We start from the raw sequence: 21,835 nt of genomic DNA on the forward strand, positions 1-21,835 counted from the left end.
AGTTTGAGTCTTAAAATCTTAGTGCTATTTAGGACTAAAATAAACACCCTATAAATAACACCACCTAATCCTCCAGTAAGCAGCAATTATGAACTGACATATACAGTTCTTACAAGGAAAACTAAACCCTTCATAATCTCACAGATGGGCTTGCATTCCTCACAGTGGACTGTAAGCAATCACTAACTGTCAGGAAAACAGGTTTTAAGTTTATTTAGTAAACATCTTTGGGGAATTTTGTGCATATAAGTATGTAGTTAGCTGATAAAATATAGAAATAGTCTTGTGTTTCCTTTTAAACATTCTTGTTCTAAAAGCATGTTTTGGAAATTTTAAGAAAATGAAGTGCTAAATCTAATCCGCTCTCTCTTGGAGTTTGTCTTTTTCATAGCCAAATGTCGTCAAACCATAGCACCTCTACTACGTTTAAAATTGTATTTCTTTCAGGAAGAAGACCGCAAACTGTTAGTTGGATTCTTGGAAGATGTCATGACCATGCTTTCACTATCCCATGCTCCTCTTGATAGCCTGAAAGCTTCCTTTGTGGAACTGGGGTAAAGAACCTTTGGGGCTGATTAAATCTGAATACATTAGAAGCTTTTATTAAAACATCCTAATATGGCTGTAATTTTATTATCCGTGCTGCCTCAGGGAGAAAATGAGTAGGCTTACGTTTTTCCTCAGTGATCATCTCCCAGATGAAAAATACGGTGATTAAAAAAATAAAATAAAAACCTTTCAGGTGTAATGAAGAAAAACCAAGTAAAACTCACACATGGGAGTAAAAATAAATACAAAAAAAAATCCTCACTAAGGACAAAAATCAACATTGATTTAGTATTTCCCATATTCTGACTGTACATTCTTATCCGTATTTTCCTTCAGTTCACTGTTGTAATACATTGAAATCTATATTCTGAACAACTTTTAAAATCGACCTCAGAATGCAACCTGTTTTCTAGACAGCAGCGTGTTCCGTGCCCTTGGGAATGGAGTAAACGTTATATATCTTTCATAAAGGATAAAAATTGGTGTTTTAGATTTGCTGAGACAGACTTTTGTAAGCAAAAGAGGTTTGGAGGAATTCATTTTCTTTCTTTCTTTCCTTTTTTTTGATGGCCCAAATGTTTTCTTTTAGTGCAAACCCAGCTTATCATGAGTTGCTGTTAACTGTCTTATGGTATGGAGTTGTCCATACTTCAGCTCTTGTTCGATGCACAGCAGCCAGAATGTTTGAGGTAAGTGACATCTGAACTTCTTTCTAGTGCTTTTCTGAAACGGCAGTATATTTTTAAACACCGATTCAGATGAAATGGACACATTCATAAAAATTATGCATGACTTAATTAAGTTGTGTACTGTGTGATGGAGCAGAAGTTGTACGGTTGTTTATCTGTTGTGTTCTTCAGCACATCCCATCATGTAATTTGTCATTAGCCACTTGCATGATGTTTCTGTGGTGACTGTGTATATGTTCTATGATCAACTGCTGACTTCACTGTTGCATTCTGATTATTGCATGCTGAAAAACATTTTCAGATGAAAATGAATTTCGTGGCAAAGTTGTGTTCAAACCAGAACAAAATACATCATCAAATGTGTTTGCTTAGGTCTGTAGGTAAACATAAGCAAGTGTCTCTCTGTGTGTTTTAACACTTGTTATTGTTATTTAAAAGCTAGCAATTTTCAATGCCTTTTTCAGTATACAAATAGTGTACCTGTAACTCCAACAAGTTTCCACTGGCACCAAATGGAGCGGTAAAAATGTCAATTTTTACAAAAAATAAATAATTGGTCAAATATAGGATTTCTTAATATGCCGCAATGTGACAAATTCATCTTTTTATTTGGAACAGATTTAGAGATGATTTAGACTGTTAAATTTTACCAGTAAGCTTTTTATTTCCACACCATGTTCCTCTTCATCAAGCATTAATAAGAAAAGGCATACCAAAAGACTGAGGTGTACACAACTTGCTGAAGAAAGAGCATCTTTTCTTCGTATTTTTGAGAGTAATTTTTTATAATCAAATTCCATTCTCTTTTATTTTCTTTACATTTCTGTTAAGCTTGACTCACTTGGTGGTAGCTTTGCTTTGGACCTCTAGGTGAGGTTGTATCCATTTCCGAAAACAAATCCCAAGTCTGCCTTGAGGAAGGAAGTGCTTAACTCTATCATTAGTTTACTGCAACTCTGCAAGTCATTGCAGATAAAGCACTACACAGTGGCTTTCAGACATACTGTGTGACTTCCCTTGAAAGTGTCCAACTTTGTGGGGTTTATTTTGCTTGTAAAAAGGTGATGACAATTTTAGTCACCCATAAAGCATTCCTTAGTTTGTTTAAAATACAAGCGCATGGCTTATATTTCATATTTGTAAAAATATTGTTTCCTTTTTCATGTAATCATTAGCCCGGTACATTAAAAAACTTCAGTTAATACAACCTGTTGTCTTGGTTGCAATTTATTTTGTACTGCAAATTGATAATTTTGGCATAGTTCTGCACGCTTTCTAATATATTTCAGTTTTTACTACTGCATAGGCAACTTCATTGAAGATATTTTTCTCACTTGAAAACTGACTTTTACTATGTTGCCACTTTGTAGCTGCAGTCTACGTATTTATACGTGACAGTAGTGAATTTTGGAAGTTGCTACAGGAGAAGATGGTAGTAGTTCATTTTATTTTGGAGGATTCCTTTATGTTAGGAATTTTTGATGTCTCAGAGATTATTCACTGGCAAAGCACAGCAATTCTCTCATAAGACAGACAGTAACGATTAGATAATAAGATAGAAGAATGCATCATGAGCTGGACAGCTATACGTGTACTGCAATGTTTTAGAACAGTACAGCGAGCTGCAGGAGCTCGGGGACTGCTGTGATTTAGGCCTGCCAGATCATGTTATGAAACCCTGTTCTGGACTAGGAGAACATAAGTGATTTATAGCCAATGTATTTTTGCTTGCCCTTGGGGACAGGAAACTCTGTGCTATGGTTTTTAAGGTGTGGTGTATATGAAGTAATGAACATGCATTCCTTGTTAAGAATCAAAAGAGGATAAAAGTTTGTGTTGTCTGTCTCACTCTAGCCTTAAACGCTGCAACGTGGCTTTGCTCATACAGCTGTTTCCTTTGTGCCTGTGCATTAATGTTTTCTGTCAGTAGTTTCCCATTTGAATGTTGATGCAAACAGATTTGACTGCTGCTGGTTTGAACAATGAAGCGTGTAGCTGAGTTACAAGCATTGTTGGTCTGTTCAAGGTTAGGAACTCTTTTCTTCAGAATGACTCTTAAATGATGATACATGCTTTTATTTTCTTTAAGACAGAATGATGCTATTTACCATGCTTTGCCATGATTCGAAGTGCAGCAGCCCACATAGTCATGGAGCTGAGGTCATTCTAAAATGTTTGCTAATTACACAAATCCAGAGAGTTTTTATTCCAGCCTCCAGACTTTTCTCAAAGACCGGTAAAGAAAACTCATGTCCCTGTTTGTCCCCAGTTAAAAACAGTGAACATGGTCTAGTTTAGTCAATGGGAAAACTGTACGAGAGTAAGGTTGTCATGGCTGAACAGAGTACTATGATCTTAGCATCAGTATGAACATGAATACATCAGCCTTATGTTGATCCATCCAGACAGTGCATCAACCTTAAGGTGAATACAAAGCTTTATAAGTTGCTGCTACTGTAAATAATTAAGGACTATATTAATATTAAAATGTACTAGAGTAACTGACTTGGCTAATACATTGTGAGTTATGAGTGTAGGAAGCTGCAGCTTTCTACTTCTGAGTATTTTGCAACAGTAACACACAGCTTAATAATTCTCACCCCTGTACTTCCTTGTCCAGTCACTATTTGTAAGAGTATGATGTATTCACAGCATCTGTGTACATATACACAGACGTACACATACAAATATTGCTTAGTAGATATCACTGTTTTATATAGCAAGTCTGGAAAGTCAGGCTTCTTGAAGTCTTTCATAATGTTCATGTTATAAATACAATCTGTAACACTGGAATGCTCAAATAGCATAATGTAAAACTCCGGTTAGAGAGTAACTACTGCCTGGTTTTAGCACTGCATGATACAGTAAGAGATGCTGCTTTCTCTATGCCATATCTGGATCTTGCATGTTCTCATGACACTTCTGGAGAATAAGAAAAGAATCCTAATTAGTGTTCATGGCAGAATATGAGTTGTTAGAATACAGCTTAAATAGTGAGACCGTATTTCAAATTTCACTCAGAACTCACTAACCAACCGTTTATTCCTGTGCATCAAAACAGCAAGTGTATTCAGCCTTTCTTACTTGAGATACAAGACAAAAGTGCAAAGGCTTTCTTTTTTGAACTAGTGCAGATTTTAAAAAAGAAATAAAAAAGAAACAGCAACAACAACCTCCAACTTGTTGCCCTGAAGTGGGAAGTTTAGAATTTGCCTCTTTCTGAAAATTAGGTTTATATTAAATGTAGAAAACATCTAAAGGGCATCTGTTTCACATGTAGTTATATATACATAAACACACGAGCAGTGCAATTCTAAATGTAATTTCCACATATTTATGGGTGATGACATAAATTGCAATGTGATCTCAGCTTTTAATATAATGGGTAAGTCAGCTATTATCCATTTTCTACCTGCATAGACCAGCAAATGTAGCTTGAGTTGTTTAACACATATAGACTGCATGGATGGCAGTTAAATCTAAAGTAGTTCACCATGACTTTGAGGAAAGCTTAGTGGCCCCTGGGGAGGTACTTTCTGTCATTTTGTGATGTCTGGAAGGTGTCACTCAGTGCTGGAAAACTGCGTGTATTTGGCCCGACTAAAGAAATCTTTGCTTGTGACAGTCTTCACGTACAGTAACTTACTCCTTTCCACTGAGGTAGAGTACCATTTAGACTAGACTGTCAAAGTCTTGTTGGCATCTTGTTAGTATTTTTAACAGGTTTGAATTATGCTACATAAATGACTGGCTAAACTTTCTAGAGTTTGAGTTACAAAATAGCTGAAAGCAGAGCAAACAACTTTGTGTCATTAACTTTGTCAGGTTTGTGCTGATGACCAGACCACTTCAGCTTTCTTCATGCCTTTGCGTATATGAAGCACTAGTGTAGCAGTATTTGCTTAGCTTCTAATTTTGGTTTGCTTTTTGTGTTTTTTCTTTCTCTCTCTTGGTTGTGCCGTTCTTCTTCCCATGATACTGTGCTCGCTCTTTCCGTGCATCACCTGTGATACCCCCCCTGCTCCGACCATTCAGCTGTTGGTGAAGGGGGTACATGAAACTCTGGTAGCTCAGAGAGTTGTTCCTGCTCTCATTACTCTCTCCAGTGACCCTGAAATGTAAGTTTTCTGACTGTCTTGTACACCTAGCATCCCTCTTAATGCTTAGGAAGAAATAACCATCAATTGTGTTTGTTATCCTAGCTGGAATAAAAATAATAAAGTCACTTGTCTGTAATCACAAAGATTTATTGCAATATCTAGAACTAAAGAGGATTAAATGGCTGAATAAATTTTAAATAGAAAACTAAATCAGTGTTATTTAAAATATATATACATTATATAAAGTTATACTTTCAGTTTTGAAATCTGCTTATATCATTTCTAGTAGAAAGCCGCACATCAATGTGTTCTGCAACTCTACCAGTTATGTTACTTAAAATTAAACACAGCGGTATCAGAATGTGACATAGTCTTGGGAGTGCTTAAATTCTGATAGACAACCTTAATATTTCAATTCTTGGACGTGTTTGTGCTATAATATTCTGATGTGATATTTCTTTCGAGTTAAGGAGGGATGCTTTGCTAATCTCACTAACAGGTTATTACCAATAAATGCTAGAGCATGATGTGTTTTAATCATTTTAATGTATCGTGTGGTGACTAAACCGAGATAAATTCCAAGAGTCTGCCTGCCCATCCTCAGCCACAGCTAATCCAGTTCTCCTTCCAGTTTACCAAACCATTTTTTATTGCATGTTGACTGGTTTACAGCTGACTCTTCGAGGCATGAGTGAAGCATTAGTTGACAAGCGGGTTGCACCGGCTCTTGTTACCTTGTCCAGTGATCCTGAATTGTGAGTTTCAGATTGAGACCTTGAGTTAATCCTGTCTGTCTTTTTCCTGGTCTGCTTTTTTTGTTTTGTTATCATTAGAAACTAATGTAATTTAAAGTACTAATCTTTTGAGTTTTGCTCTGTTTTTAACCAATTTTATTCTCTAATGCTCAATTAAAGTTAAAATTTTTCTGTTGTAGTTCAGTGAGGATTGCAACAATTCCTGCTTTTGGCACCATCATGGAAACTGTTACACAACGAGAGGTAACAGTGCTATTATCATCTTTTGTTTTGCAGTAAAAGAAGTGGGAGATTTTATACATTCAATAACTTAATAATTAACTTTGGGGGGAAAGAAAGGAGAAAAAAACGTTTGTAAATCATTTCGTTGTTGTTGTATCCTTGTCTAAAATGCTTCCTGGTTCTGCAGTGGTCATTTTTGGTTGGTTGGTTTGTATTGTTGTTTTTTTCCTTTGTTTTGATTGTGATTAAAAATCACACAAGCCCTCTTTCAACTAAGAAAGACATTTATTTATAAATATCAAGCTAAATGTTTAAAAAAATAAAGATATGTGGAGGTAGAGGCCTATGCTAGAAGATGGAAAAACATGAATAAAATATTTTCCTTGGACAGTCAGTTAAGAAATCTAAATCCATTATTTCTAAATTAAATTGGTAACTTAACCTTAATGCGCTAATCAAAAAGTCATGGTGGTAATCATTTGCCTCCACATGAATATGTGATACCATTTTTAGATTGCACAGGATATCGTGCTTGGCTTCCAACTGCTTTAGGAGGGCACAGATCACTTGAAGTTCATATCACATCTGCTGGTTCTCTGCAGCCATCTCAGATAGCTCATGACATCCAAGATGAAGTTAAAAGAAATTATAGAGAAGTAACTGAAGTGATTCTTGAGAATAACGTAGATCTGCACTGTCTGCTTGTTTCTTAAATGATGAAACTTTGCTAATAGATCAGAATTCTGAAAACGGCACTGGGCATTCTGCTCTAAATAGTAGCAGTACTGTGCTTTGTCTTACGTAATAGTTGGATAATCAGATTTCTTTGTAAAGTCCCCACAACATTCTGCAGAGCTTGCATTCTTCCTGTAATCTCAATATATTCTAAAAGAATGCGCTTGAGGAAATGTGACTAATAAGTCTGTGATGACTCACAAGTACTTGGAAGGTGGATAAGTTACCATTTTGTAGCTTGGATTGCATGCCTATAATCAGTTTGGAAAGAATATGGTTTTGTTACCACACAAATTACTGTACTCACTGCACTATTTATAATAAGCATCAGAGCACAGAAGTGACAGCTGCTTCCAAAATGTATTAGAAAAGGTTACTTTAACAACTGTGAATGCAAATTAAATGTTTGTCATCTTAAACATATTTACATTTTATTGTTTCAGTTTTTCTAGCCTTTAGAACCCTTTCTAATTCCCTTGATTTTGTGATGCTTATCTATCTGCCTTCTGCAGAAATAAAGGACACTTTTGAGATGCATTACAAAGAAACTCGTGTGAATTCAGTGCTATTTAAACAGGAAAACTCCGAAGATGTCAATAATGAGGGAAGTTACAGTAGGTAAAAAAAAGTGTGATTATCAAAACCAAGCAAACTTCAGGAAGGCACTGGCTATATGGGAGCACATGTATAGTGGTTCAGGACAGATTAGAATAAGACACTGTTAAGTTTTTGAAACATGGAACTGCAACCAAAGAGGTTGGAGCATCCTGTCAGAAAAGATTGTAAGTTAACAGAAAATTTAAGGCTTATCATCTGACATACATAAGCTTTATAGACATACTCTGAGCTTAATGATTTCTCACTTCTTCCCTCTTTGTTGTACTTATTTCTCTGTTAATACTTAAGCTTCTGGAAAGGGTAAAAATGCAACTAGCATCCTTCCTGGAGGACCCTCAATATCAAGACCAACATTCTCTTCATACAGAAATCATAAAAACGTTTGGAAGAGTTGGACCTAATGCTGAGCCCAGATTTAGAGATGAATGTAAGTTACATTGGTGGGAGGATGTTTTCTTCTTCTTTCTGTCCCAGATCTAATCATTGGCTGGTTATATTGATTTTTGTCGTTAACAAAAAGTTAATGAAAACACTTTTGTATTCAGAGCTTGGTGTGCCCGTGTCCCCATTTTTATTTTGATTTTTGACCTTGCCAATAAAATTTTCACTTCACCTAACACTGATGTACATCAGAACACCGGCATCCAGCAACTTTGCCTTTTTTATTTTTTTTTAATTATTCGACATGTAAAATGCTTTCCACTATTCCCTCTTCACCACAGCCTCTCTCACATGATAAATATGAATTATCCCACACATCTTGAATGTGAATGTATCCCAGATCAGCAAGACAGGGTTGTGGGGTTTTTGTTTGTTTTTTTTTCCATGCCCCTGTAATGTGAAACAAAATGACAAACAAAGGTAATTTTAGATTGTCTAAGAGATGCTTGTAAACAAAATGTGAGGACCTATCATACCCACAGTTGTAGGCAGCTAGTTTAGCAGGCTAAACCCTTTAGTAGAAACATACTTTAGATGACTTTAGCAGCAGGGGAATAATAACTTCACAAAACGTTTTCTGTAATGGTTGCTACTCTGAGGTATCTTTTTTATTTTAGATATTCTTATTACAGTTTTATTTCAAGTTTGCATTAGTCAATTAAATTTGCATGAGCAGTCCTATCAAAAGCCATTATTTGCAGCTTTTATCCCATGTTTATGTGTGATGGTTCAGATGCCTGCAGTTATCACTTAACAACTTCTTCATGCTAATCAAGTCTATGGAAAAGCAGTTTCAAATACTTACTCTAGTATTTGCTTTTACAGTTGTTATTCCACACTTGCACAAATTAGCCTTGGTCAACAACCAGCAGTCTGTGGATTCTAAGAGACTGGACATTGCTACCCACCTGTTTGAAGCCTACAGTGCTCTTTCATGTTGCTGTATCCTTTTTGAAGACAAAGATTAGTTGAGTCTGTTACAGGGGGAGAATTCACTAGGTTTGGGTTTGAATGTGGAATCTCAAGTATGATCTGCTCAGTATAAAGATGAGATTTTCACAGAAGGTAGAAGTTGTAAGTGCTTTCAAAAAAAAAAAATCCCTTGATCTTAGACAGTAATTTAAACTGTACCTCTAGGTGAATATGTATGTGTGTGTATTTATATATATATATATATAAATATATATGAAAAAATCATATCTCATACGAAATATGTGAAGTTAAATATGCTTCAGACATCTTTGTTGTTTGTTGTGAAGTATCAAACACTGTCTTCTTGGGTATCGCTGCTGTAGCTAGTCCCTGTGTTCTGTAGAACAAAATTGTGTAGTATCAGAAGAAAGAAAAAGACACACATAATTTCAAAAGGCCATCTTTTAATTCCTTAACAACTTGTTTTTCAGTTATTTCAGAGGATTTAATGGTCAATCACTTTTTACCAGGACTTAAGTGTTTACGAATTGACATGGAACATCTCTCACCAGAGCATGAGGTGAGCAGCAGTGTTTACTGAGTATGAGATGGAAGTGGCAATACAAGTTAAAATGTCATGGTATTTAAAACTAGAAGTTAAGAAGAGCTACTCAAAAATAGTAGCACAACATATAGCATTAAGGGATTTGGAACAAGAGATAATCTCCAACATGTAAAATCTTCTAGAATATGTTTTTAGGCTGAGTAACTGAAAAGAAATACTGAAAGGTCAGAAATGCAAGTAGACTCTCCTACTTTCAGTTTCTACAGACTGAAGAAAAATAAAATGTTTTTATGATCTCATTTTTCATTAAAGCAAGAAAATACTAAAATACGTAGCCACAATATGTCCAAGGAAATAGAAATGACAATTAATGGAGCACAGAAGAAAAATGTCAAGCAAGCTCAGCAAAGACAAGGGATGAGGAAAACATAGTCCTGAAATATGTGATGTGAACTTCATATTTAGACTACTGAGATGTCCTGGGCTTCTTAGTACAAGAGAGGGTATATTAGAGAGTCTAGAAAAGAACCACAACAATGATGGCCTGCAGCATTTCCTCTGTGAGAAGAGGGTGAGAGCATTGGAACCGTTCAACCTGGAAAAGACTGCAGGCATCTCATCAGTGTGTATGAATAGCTGAAGGGAGGCTGAAAGGAGAACAAGACAAAAGGCAGCAAACGCAAACTGAAATACAGGCAGTGCCTCTGAACATGAGGAAACACTTCTCACTGTGAGGGTGACCAAGCACTGGTCCCAGAGAGGTCACGGAGTCTCCTTGGAAGTATTCAAAAGGACATAGTCTGGGTGGTCCTGCTGGAGCAGAAATTGGACCAGATGGTGTCCCATAAATAGACAGCACAACACAGCAGCTGTGAAGATTTTCTCTAGTAAATGAAGTTCCAGAAAGTAGTAAAAGAAAGAGGCAGCTAGAAAAGCTAATTTGAGAAACTTGAACATTTTGACCTTATGCCTCTCTTTTTTGCAAGCACTTAAGGATGATGAACAGTGATAGGGACTGATGTGTAGAAATGAAGCTGACAATAAGTAATTTGGTTGCATCTTGGGGAAAGCTTGACAGACTGAGTGCTTCAAGCGACGGAAGCAGAAATTCAATCAAAGTGTGTAAAGAAAGGTCTTTCTATATGGACATATCTTGAAGGTTAATAACGTTTTCAGGGATTATTTCTTTGTTTGCAAAGTGACTTAAACTATACTGTATTCTCCATGAGTCCTAAATTCTTATACTTGGTTACAAAGTCCCTTCTTCCAGTTGAATTTTTTAATCTACTGATCTATAGTCTCATTTTTTCCCTCTGTGTTATGTTGTTAAACCATCTATGGTTTGTGGAACTGAGGGTGAACTAATTTGAAGGACTTTAAGAACTTAGAGGGAAAAAATATGGTTTCAGAGAGCATTCAGATGCAGCAATTGTGGTCTAAGCATCCACCAAATGCAGGTTAATACTCTGTATTCAGGGAGAATTGGGAGATGAGTTGTGAAGTCTAAGAATATACCTGAAAGCTGCAGCAGACAAAAATTGGATGTAGCTTAATTTTCTTTGTTCTGTCATATTGACTAACAAGGTAAAAATATTAATGCTTCATTTTGTATCGTAATTAATGAAACTTCTAAGATTTGCAGGCCTAGTCAGTTCAAAATTAGAACAAAAGAGCCTATGTGATTCAGTTTGAGTCTTATAGCCAGAGGAGGAACTGAAAGCTTAAATAGGTTTTAAATAAATAAATAACAGAAGATCAGGAGTGGTTTTTATCATGTTGTTCCTCACTGTGACTGATTATCTTCAGGCATTATTCCAAGAGACCTGTGAGACCCAGTTAGTTCCAGTGTCTGTCTTTCACACAGGGAAGTTTAGCCTCAATATTCTGTGGAAACCTTTAATACTGGAACTGCTAAAGTAAAATTTTAAGATCTTGATTCATTCAAGCCCTGTAAGATGTCAGTGAAACGATATTTCATGTTTGCTTTAGCACTTCCTTTCCATTAAGATGTTGCTTCCACACACCATCATTTTTTCCTTTCCTTTCATTGCTTTTATACACAGTGCTGGCAATTACAAGAGTTTTACTGTACTTAAAAATATGGAGCACATGGATGTATATAAAAGCCAATTGCTAATGAATAAAACTATTGCTTTAAAAAAAGGGAAGATATGGAGATGTATAACAGAAGTATGTTCAGTTCGACCCTATTTAAAAATAAATAAGTGGGGGATGGGAAGGAGTTCTGAACTCTTGTAGCGGGTTCAAAAACCTTTTCTTCCTTAAAGTACTTTGAATGGTTTTGTTGTTTCTAGCCACAAGGCATTATCAAATAGTTGCAACTTATATGCACTTACAAACAGGAGAATCTTCTAAAACTATTCTGCTGGTGTCAGAATTACTTGGGGAGCAGATTTGGTGCCAATTGTTGGTGTAAAAGAAAAAAACATCCTATCTATGTCTTCCTTATGTGCTCTAGGTTATTTTAAGCTCCATGATAAAAGAGTGTGAACAGAAAGTGGAAAATAAGACCGTCCAAGAACCACAAGGGTAAGACTTCCACTTCTCTTTTTTCTGTGCCTTCAGCATAATGTTCTGTAAAGTGTCTTCCAGAACGGTGTCCAGTGCTTGTGACCAGAAATCCCACACTAATGCTCATCTTCAGAACTTTTATTCAGTCTGTGGTTGTTTCTGCTTCCAGCATAAAGCACAAGGCAACACACTTCTGTTTGGATCCCAATAATGAAGTTCCTGTTTTCCCATGATACGTTATTTTTAGGTTTTGAACTGTAGAAAACAGCACTTGAATCTCTGTCTTGAATCTGAGTGTAGCAATTGGACAGATTGGTATGATGAGAAAAGGTGTTTCACCAGAGGTATAATGATGGAAGGACTGGTGCGATAGAAAGGTGCCATAAGAGAAGGGAAGAAGATTGCTTACTCAAATCAGAAGATTCCAAGTTTATAGGGGAAAGCTCCACCAAAGAGGATCTACAACCAGAGATCTTTCCCTAGTGGCAGTCAGCCCTTCAATAGGGACTAGGAGAGGTGCATCCAGGCTCAACCCCTTCTGGTCACACAGCTAAATTGCCTTCACCTGTGCTCCCAGGGCTGACCCGGTCCTTTCCTCAGGTGATCAATCAGTGGTTCAGGCTGTGACTCAACAGTTCCCATACACTGAGAGAGCAGGAGGTGCTTAGCCTAAGCTTAGAGCAATGCATGTAGCATGCACAGTGGAGCCATTTTTCATGGGGATTGCCTGCAGGTGGAAGGAATTCTTCTAGTAGTGTTAAGAGCCTGCTTTGGGCTGCTGTCTTTGCTTGCGCGTGACCAGTGCATGAGAACAGCTTCTCCAGTGTGTAAACCAACTGACCTGTTTGAATATGCTGTTTAGTGAATTAGCTTTAAAAAAAAAAAATAGCCACGTACGGAGCACTTCAGTAAAACAATGTGTTCCACAAAGCCACAATAAATCCAGCTCTCCAGAGAGGCATCACACCCATGATGAACGCACATCATTTTGCCTCATGTGGTACTGATGGTACCATGACAACAAAAGAAGCCGATGGTCCTGCAGATTTGGGAAGCAAAATTTGGTGTGATGAGTTGTATGCATCCCGTTGCCTGCTTGCTGCACAGAATGGAATATGAGCAAGAACTTCTCATGGATTATTGTATAACTCAATAAAATTGCTAACAATGTGGACAGGAGTTTGAGAAGAAACTGCAGATACCTGAAAAAGGGATAATGTGCTGTGCAAATCAAGGCAATCACTGAAACATGTTTGTCACACTCGCATAACTATCACAAATTGATAGAATATAATTCTTTAGAGAGTTTGGACAGCTAGTAAATAGTATTGGTTTCCAAAGTGCTGAAGTGGGAAAGGCATATGAGAATTGGAACAGAGGAGATGTAGCGTACAAAAAAGAGTAGGTTTCTTATGCACCAGATAAAGAATCTCAGGCTTTGCAGATATCATACGGTTGTTGTAGGCACGCGCCAACCAGTCTGTGCTAGGACATCCCTCCACCTAAGCAGTGACTTTGACTAACAGATTGAGTCATTAGAACTGGCTGTGTATATAGCAATCTATTACTCTGCAAATATTTCCCTTGCCTGGGTTCTATGGACTCGTTTATTGGACTCGTGTACAGTCAGACTCGCCAGCATTCTTTCTTCATTTTTACTGTTTTATTTATAAAATAAAAAAACCACTAGACCTTGACTAGACTTGAAAAATACTAGAAACAGGCTGCATATCTAAAGGGATAGGATAAAACTTGAGTATGCCTGATAAATGTTTTCCAAAGTAAAGTAATTCATCAAATTGTAAGCACTTTCTTGACAGCCCTTTAGGAGACCCCATTTGAAAATACTAAATGTTTCTTTGAGAATGCTTCTCTGAGGAACTACTTTTTTCTCTCACAGATTGTGCCAAATGTATACAATATCAAGCTGGTCTCTTTAAAGAACTTTTAATCTTAACCCAAAGAGTTATATTATCTAACCTGTATTAACTGAACGGGAAAACCAAAGGTATCAAACAATGCGCCCTGACTGGGCGAATTCTTCTGAATTCTGTTGACCAGGATTTTTTTCCTTCATTTTTATTTGCTCATACCAAAAAGCCTAAGGGCGAGGAGGATTGTTATTGAGTGTGTGTGCTGTCATCTCTCTCAAAATGCTTTAACCTATTTAGTTCAGAGAGTTGTTCTCTACATGGATACAGCTTGAATGATCAACTTTTGTTTCTTGCAGAGTTTGAACTACCTGGCTTTCACTTATATTAATGTAGTTGGGTCAATGCAAGAGGTCTCTACTACTTAGAATCCCACCTATGAAAATATTTTGAAACCACAGTACTATCAAGCCATTACAGATACAGATAAATGCAAATGTGATACAACTTCCAGTTTACTTTCTTTTAGAGTGCAATTGCTGCAGACTGTAAGACTTGGAAAAGATTAGTCTTCCTGTTGCTTCATTCTTTCCTGGCCTTTCCTCTTCCTTCAAAGGGAGCCTACAGTTGCAGCCTTTTCATGCACAATACTTTAGCATTGGAGAAATAACCTTTTCATATACACAAATCTTCTTTTCATCACTAAGCCCTTGCCAATTTCAGTTCCTGGTTTTAACCTAAGTATATATTTGATGAAGATTGAAATGCAACTAGGAGATAACGTACTGAAAAAACCTTGGTGCAACAGTAAGATCCTGCTTATTATCACATCTTTGCCCTTGCTGTAAGAAAAGCTATGTCAAATAATAGGGGATGGCAAAAAATTGATTTGCTAAAAGATTAAACTTTGTCTTTTTAAGAGCTGGATCTTTTCTATAGCATTTGTTGTTGTTGTTGTTAAACATTTTCTTCTGAAATTAAACGAGATACTTAAAGCATGGGTAAAAACTCGTTACAAACTGATTTTTACAAGATGTCCAGCATGAATGTTTGTTTTGACCCAGAGCTTCCTCATAGAAGAGGCAGAACTCTGTGTAGCCTATAATCCATCTCAACAACAGTAAGCAATAACAAAGAACATTCTGACATTATCATTTCTAATTCTTCTAATCATGTAAATGCAAGGACTTTCCTATAGGAGTACTTGTTTTAGACAAGGCATGTCAAGACCTCTGTAGGTTCTGTGGCTGTTTTTAAAGACGCGAGATTCAAACAATTTGATTTCATGTTGATTTTGTTACTACATTGAAATAGGCAGTTTTTATAGTAAAAGAAGTACTTTTTGGACATACTTGTAAGTAATCCGGTGCTGTAGCTCATCTAAATATTCAGTTTATAATTGCGGCATAATGGTGGAAAACATGAACTAGAGTTCCCATTCTTAAATGTTATCAAGCATGAGGACAATAGTAGACAAACTATGTTTCAGAAGTCATTTGTGCAGTACCTGGTTTTCCTTAGGTTTACTCAAGTGCATGAGACAACACGGTCTGCTTAAAACTGCAGGTTTGACACCAGCTGTGGGACTTTCTGAAGTGAGCTATTCTGTTTTCTGAGTGTTGCCAGTGCTTGGAATGTACTGTTGTTTGAAATAATTTCCCTTGCCACACGGAGCTGTGAAGGTGGTTAAATATATATGTATATAGGAAGTGGCACGTGCAGAAATATTTTGCAACAACTTCCCACTAGGACTGTTCTTGCTGCTGTGATCACTCACTGAATGGTATGCATTTGGGCTTACTGTTGGTTTTTCAGTTCTCAGTGGAGTGACCTTTTGTGCTCATGAAACCACTAACATGCCAAGACGATTCAGGCGCTTATTAAATAAGATCACAGTGTTCTTTTTGTTTGTAGTCTTATGTAACTAAACTGTTGGCTTTCCTAGCTCCATGTCCATCGCTGCGAGCCTTGTGAGCGAGGATACAAAGACCAAGTTTTTGAACAAAATGGGCCAGCTGACAACATCAGGTGCAATGTTGGCTAACGTGTTCCAGAGGAAGAAGTAAGGTGGGAAAAGGAGCCCCCAGCTAACACTAAGATGGACCTCACAGAGACTGGTTCCTGTACTTGAAGTACTTGCCTTTTAATTTCTTCTGTCTTATGTTCTTGTAGTATAATTTTATTCTAACCTCCAAAGATATTTGCACTGCTTTTGAATATCGCTGTGTATCTGTTAATTTTGGGTTAACTGTGGTTGATATAAAACTGAAATCATAGTCTGTATCAAGTCCCTGTTCTGTGTTCTTGTCTTTCCAGCATATTTTTTTTTTAATATATATATATATATAGTGGAAGGGTTTTGTTTTTGTTTTTTTATTCTCATTTTCCAACAGGATATCAGCAAATATCTGTATTATACATGGAGCTATTATGACGGTACTTAAAATAATGTAAATTTGAAGTCATTGTCATGAAGTAATAAAAGTGAAGATTACTTATGTATTTAAATTATGAAAGAGTAACGCAGATTTTTTTATCATGTTTCTAAAAAGAAGAGGAGGAGCCACCAGCATTTGTCTGTGCTTCTAGGGGTGTTTTTGTAAGGATTGTGCATCTTGAATCGAGAGGAATTGCGGTATCTAATGTACAGGACTGCTTGCACTGCATCAGTCTGCAGGGAATGCTCATGTTTCAGATGCTTTATGCTGACATTGTAAATGCTGTACAAAATCCTTCAGATAAAATTCTTACACCCGTTGCGGTTTTTTTGAGGGATGACGTTTTGTTTTGTTGGAGTTTTTTGTTTTGTTTTGAAGCACTTTAACAACCAGCGTACACATCCAGAGACACCTACGCTTGAGTAAAGGACAAATGGGATAATACTAATTTATAAGCTACTACAGGGGTCCCAAGGCAGTACTGCAGGCAGAGTGACCTTATGCAGGAGAAAGAACGCTCTCATCTTGCACTCACTGTGCAGTTCTGTGTACTGTGAAAGCTGAAATTAGGAGGTTTTGTTGTTTAGTTTAAACTTCAGTTCAAATTTCATTTCAGAATATCTGAAACTACATTAAGGGAGTTTGACCCACACCGTTGCTTTCAAGCGTTAGCTAGACCGAAAACGTACTTTACAAAAGCATTACAGGCAGTATCCTGTAATCAGATGTTCTTGTTAGCAAGGAAGCATTAAGAACCAAATTTATTCAATTTTATGCAGCACTTATTTGTTTTTTTTCCTTTATGTCAGTGTAACCTTCTGAGAGTAAACTCAAGTGCGTGCATAAACTGGTTAAGACGTGGTAAGATGTAAAAGATCAGGCATTCTCTGATACAGTGACCTTCAGTTGGATGTGTAAACATCTTCAAGAATAGCAAAGCAAAAGAAGTGTTGGGAGAAATCACTATCTCCCAAGACAGAATATAGATGGCGACACTTCACATAACGCCCTCAGAAGTAATGGAGGTCATCTGAGGCTTTGGACTGCTTTGTGTTTGTGCCTGCTGGCTCTGCGTAAACGGTTGCCTGCCATGTTTGTGTTGTGACAAGGCCTGCTGCACACTGTCAGTCCCTTTACACTGCACTGAAACATTATTCTCAAGATTACAGACAATTCTTGTTGCTTGTTACCACGAAAGTATGCTTTTAGCAGACTGTCAAATGGAGACATTCCTGAGGAATGGGAAGTGGTGATGTTTCCTCTCTATTGTTCCATTGTCAATAAAAAGTTTTGTATACCTGCCTCGTCTTGTTTCTTCCAGTCTTCTCCAAAAAGAGAATTGGGTCAGAACAGCCCTTATATATATATATACATATATGTGTGTGTGTGTCCGATACACAGAATGTCTTTAGCCTTGATTTTTTTTGTCATTATCTGTGCCAGTAGTTGCTGTGCCACAGGTGGTAGCGCTGCAGTCCTGAGACCAAATGACTTCTTATGACAAAGCTCTTAATGGGAGGGCAGTGACATCCAGCCCGTCTGTAAGTGTGGTTCCTACCCCCACTGAGCTTCCACCAGTGTTTGGAAACCTGCTGATCTGAGTAAGCAAAAATTTAACCGTGGTGAGTGTGGCGTGAGAGTCTTTTGTTTCATGGATGTAAATGTAGTGTCTTTGTCCAGCCTCTTGCAGAGTTCAGCTTTTGGTAGTCAATGTTTTACCGTCTACAAGCTGATTCAAGTTGGAATCGGGCTGAGAAACCCCAGGAAGACCAGCTCCACTGTAATAACCCAAGCTGAAAAAATCCTGCTGTGTACTCAACAAACTTTCTGTGAGTAGCCTTCAGGAGTTTCAGCTTCTTAATTTCGTGTCTCTTTTTAGTATACGTTGGTTGTGGGAGGTTTAGTTTTTAAGATGCTTGTTAGTTTACCAGAGGTTGATAGATTTCCAAGAAGATGGCAGGAATTTTTCATGTTTCTTCTTGGTTTGGTTTTTGTTTTGTTTTCTCCGAGCTGTGGCACCGCAGCACTCAGGAGTAGGAAAGAATGAAGATGTCTTTATAAAAGTTCTGTGATTTCCTTAATTTTAAGACCTATCTTTCCTGCTACTGTAAAAACTAAATAGTAAGTAAAAAATAAGTAAAGCTTTTGGGTGAAAATGCGCTGTTGGAAGAAGACAGGTGGATAGCCAGCATGGAACACGATTCATCCTCAGAGGGTTATCTTCAATTGCTTATGACTTTGTCCAGAAATACCCAACAGACAGCATTTAGTCTTCTATGAAATCCTTGGCTTTATTAGCTCTGCATGAACCATAGTGTGTTGGTTTTCAACAGGGGATATGTTGGAGGTCTCGTGCTGCCCTCAGTGAAATCTCAAAACCTATGTATTTTTTTGTGCTCTCAAGTAAAGATCACCCAGCAGAGAATACGTGGCTGCGCGAGTGTGAGTTCATGATCTAAATATGTTCTGTACAGATTAAATACACATATGACTTCTTATATGCTCGTATTTTGTTCTGAAAGAGATGCTTTTCTAACGCTCTAAGGCAAACTGCTCTTTTCCCATCCTCTAATCAGTGTGAACAAGGGGAGTTCTTTGAGGAGCTGTGCTTTCTTCAAGTCATCCCCTTCCCACTCCCCATCGAGAAGAGGAAAAAATCTGCTATTGCTGTGCATAACAGTACAGTTTGGTTAGGAGAACTGAAAGCAGTGTTTGGATGAGTTCCTGGCTAGAGAAAATGAGGAACGTGGCATTAATGACTGCAAATTAAAATGTTAAGATTTCACGGTTCGTTTTTCTTTCGATATCTCTTGTGAAGAACAGGGGGGAATTCTGTAATATTGTGGTAATTTATTGCTACATGCAGATAAGATTTAAAATGCTGTGGAAAAAATGAGTGTGGAATATTTCTGTACTCCCTGTTGTGATGGTGCTAGTTGGATCGTTCTCTCCTGTGAGTTTTAATGTAGCGCATACAAATGGAAGTCTTGCGTTCAGCAAGTAATGTTTCTGTATAGGGTGTTCTAATTACAGTGAGCAACAACAACAAAAAAAGCCCAACTGAGCAGGAAAGTCATTGGTATGCTGATAGAACAGGCTGATTGGCATGATGATGATCCTTGATGCATTGAGTCGGATTGGATGCTAACTGTTATCACAGCCAGGCAGTAGCACTTGAAGGAAACTGGTTTGCTGGTTTAGTGAGTAAGTTTGGTTAACACTTCTAGCAATTAGAAATCATGAGACAACAAGAGTTACTAGATTGGTTTAGGCAACAAAATGAGTCAACAAAGATACGGCGTAGTGCTGCTGTTGAGTATGTAGGCTAAGGAGATCCTGGATGTTAGCACCGCATGATAATATCAGCACATAATTGTGAATGAGTAATCATTTTCCAAGAATGCTGTTTCTAAAGAGCCGTGTGCCTTTAGGTTTGATGCTCTCCTGTGCCGCAGGTAAGCTGTAAGAAATGGCTCTGCTTACAGAGATCACAAAAGACACACACATCACTGGTGAACAGTGCGGTGCTTTAGAGGCATCCACACTCTGTATGGAACTTGTGTCTTTCTTCCAGTATAGATTTTGTTTGGCTGAAGTGCATTGAATGCACCCCTCAGTGTCTCCCTCGTCCTTTGCCTTTTGGGCCGGTCTGTACCCTCACCTGTGAGAAAGCCTTTGGAACATCAGCCTCCCCAGGAGGACAACCTCCAACATTTCCATTCTAGAAACGTGCTTTTTATTCCAATGTTTAAATACTTTGCATACAAGCAAGTCTGCCTGCCATGCATTTGTTCCAAAAGTCGTTTTGTGACCTTGGAGATCTTTCCTATCTCCCCAAAGCTGAGAAATCTCCATGGCTTCAGGTGCAGCTGGAGAGGTGCAGGCATCATGATGTAGGATCCCGTGTGTTGTTCTGCTGGGCCTGTCACACCTTCCCTTTCAGTGTGCTGCATGGGGGCTGGGGTGGGGACAGGGAAGAAGCTGTAGCATTTAATAGGTGACAAGGTTTCATTTCAGCTTGATTCTCTGCCGAGGAATCAATGCGCTCATTGATCCGGGTATGGGTCACCTCAGGTGAAATTTCAAAGTTCGCCATAGTTTCAGTGCGCTGACAGACCAGGTGACAGATGTCTCTGTGGAACTGACAGCACGCTGTTTCAGAGCAGGGGGGGTGGGCTGGCAAGAGCTCTGTGCTGCACACGGATTGAGGGGTGCCCTGAGCAGTGCTAGGAAAGCTCCCCAGTACTCCTCCTGCCCTAAGGATGACTGTGCGACTCAAGTCTTGGACATCATCAGGTTGGTCTCTCACAAGCACGAGCAAATATTGGAAGTTAAAAATTCACCACAATGTTTGTATTCCAGAACTATGTGAGCATTGTTATCGCCACAGAGGCTGCTGATAACCTATCAGCTCAATCCATGCTTGCACGGACTTGGGATACTCAGCACGTTCACAGTGGCGAGCTGTGAGTTTTTACTCTTTTGAACGCAGCAAAGGTTTCTGACAGGCACTCAGCACTGCTACGTCTTTGTGGCATTGCCAGAAGTGTGTTTGATGTGACCCACGTTGCTCCGTTGTGACATTATGAAGCACACACAGTGTGCTGATTGGGCAACCATCTGCTGTCCAAACACGCACTACACGGGAAGAAGACAGTTGCAAGTTGATGGCGTTATTTGTACGTGGGTTTCTGGAGGGTAAATAATACGATTTTTTAATGGATTCATTTCAATAGGCAGAATCCACAACTGAAATTAGATTCTATGCTAAACATGTGCAGACATGCCTATTTTTTTGTTGTTGTTGCTGCTCCTTTTGCTCTGTTAGCAAGCGCACACCCTGCACCATATGGCAGGGCGTCTCCCTTCAGTGGGTGGTGGAGCAGCCAGCGTGCCCTTTCTCCCTGCTTCCCTGCATGGATTGCTGCTGCTCCGGCAGCTTTGCAAGTGCTCTGGGCTTCTCGCCTGTCCCAACTGAGAGACAGGTTCTCCTATTTACAGCGCTTGTGTGTAGTTCAGAGCATGGAGTCCCAACCAAGGTTTACTACGCTGAATGTAGGAAAAGCCCTCACCTAGATCCAACAGATTCCCCTTTGCTGATATGCAAAGCACTTCCACAGCATTTCTCTGCGGGATGAAGAGAGATCCCCTGAAACAAGCACGTACCTTTCAGTTTGGCTTCTCTGCCCAGCTTAACTTTGCGTCTATGTGGGACATAGTTACTGGGCACGGTGGGGAAGTGGTACCCAAGTCCTGCCTAAGTTGTGCCTGTGCCCAAGGCACCATGCTGCTGGGTAACAGCTGCCCAGATGTGCAGTTGGGGGCTCAGCCAGACCCTGTTTGCCTCCTTAGTGCCCTGTGGTTCTCAGCACATACAAACCAAAGCACAAAAGCCAGTTTGCAGATGT

At 38.4% G+C, this 21,835-nt stretch overlaps 1 protein-coding gene across 3 annotated transcripts in view; it reads left to right on the plus strand.

Annotated features, from left to right (window-relative positions):
* The window catches only part of RELCH (RAB11 binding and LisH domain, coiled-coil and HEAT repeat containing), a 71,698-nt gene extending 53,969 nt beyond the window's left edge, over window positions 1-17,729 (plus strand). For 2 of the 3 annotated variants that reach the window (XM_072327788.1, XM_072327787.1), the window contains 9 exons: window positions 448-554; window positions 1,139-1,238; window positions 5,274-5,356; window positions 6,273-6,336; window positions 7,957-8,095; window positions 8,935-9,051; window positions 9,513-9,601; window positions 12,066-12,136; window positions 15,935-17,729. In XM_072327788.1, the coding sequence (XP_072183889.1) occupies window positions 448-554; window positions 1,139-1,238; window positions 5,274-5,356; window positions 6,273-6,336; window positions 7,957-8,095; window positions 8,935-9,051; window positions 9,513-9,601; window positions 12,066-12,136; window positions 15,935-16,055 (891 nt within the window). In that variant the 3' untranslated portion in view covers window positions 16,056-17,729. Of the gene's footprint in view, window positions 1-447; window positions 555-1,138; window positions 1,239-5,273; window positions 5,357-6,010; window positions 6,094-6,272; window positions 6,337-7,956; window positions 8,096-8,934; window positions 9,052-9,512; window positions 9,602-12,065; window positions 12,137-15,934 lie in introns of all 3 variants that reach the window. The other variant, XM_072327789.1, reaches the window with a different exon arrangement.
* The last annotated feature ends 4,106 nt before the right edge of the window (window positions 17,730-21,835 follow it).

This window comes from Excalfactoria chinensis, chromosome 2, assembly GCF_039878825.1.
Source record: "Excalfactoria chinensis isolate bCotChi1 chromosome 2, bCotChi1.hap2, whole genome shotgun sequence".
In the NCBI taxonomy this organism is placed as follows: domain Eukaryota; kingdom Metazoa; phylum Chordata; class Aves; order Galliformes; family Phasianidae; genus Excalfactoria; species Excalfactoria chinensis.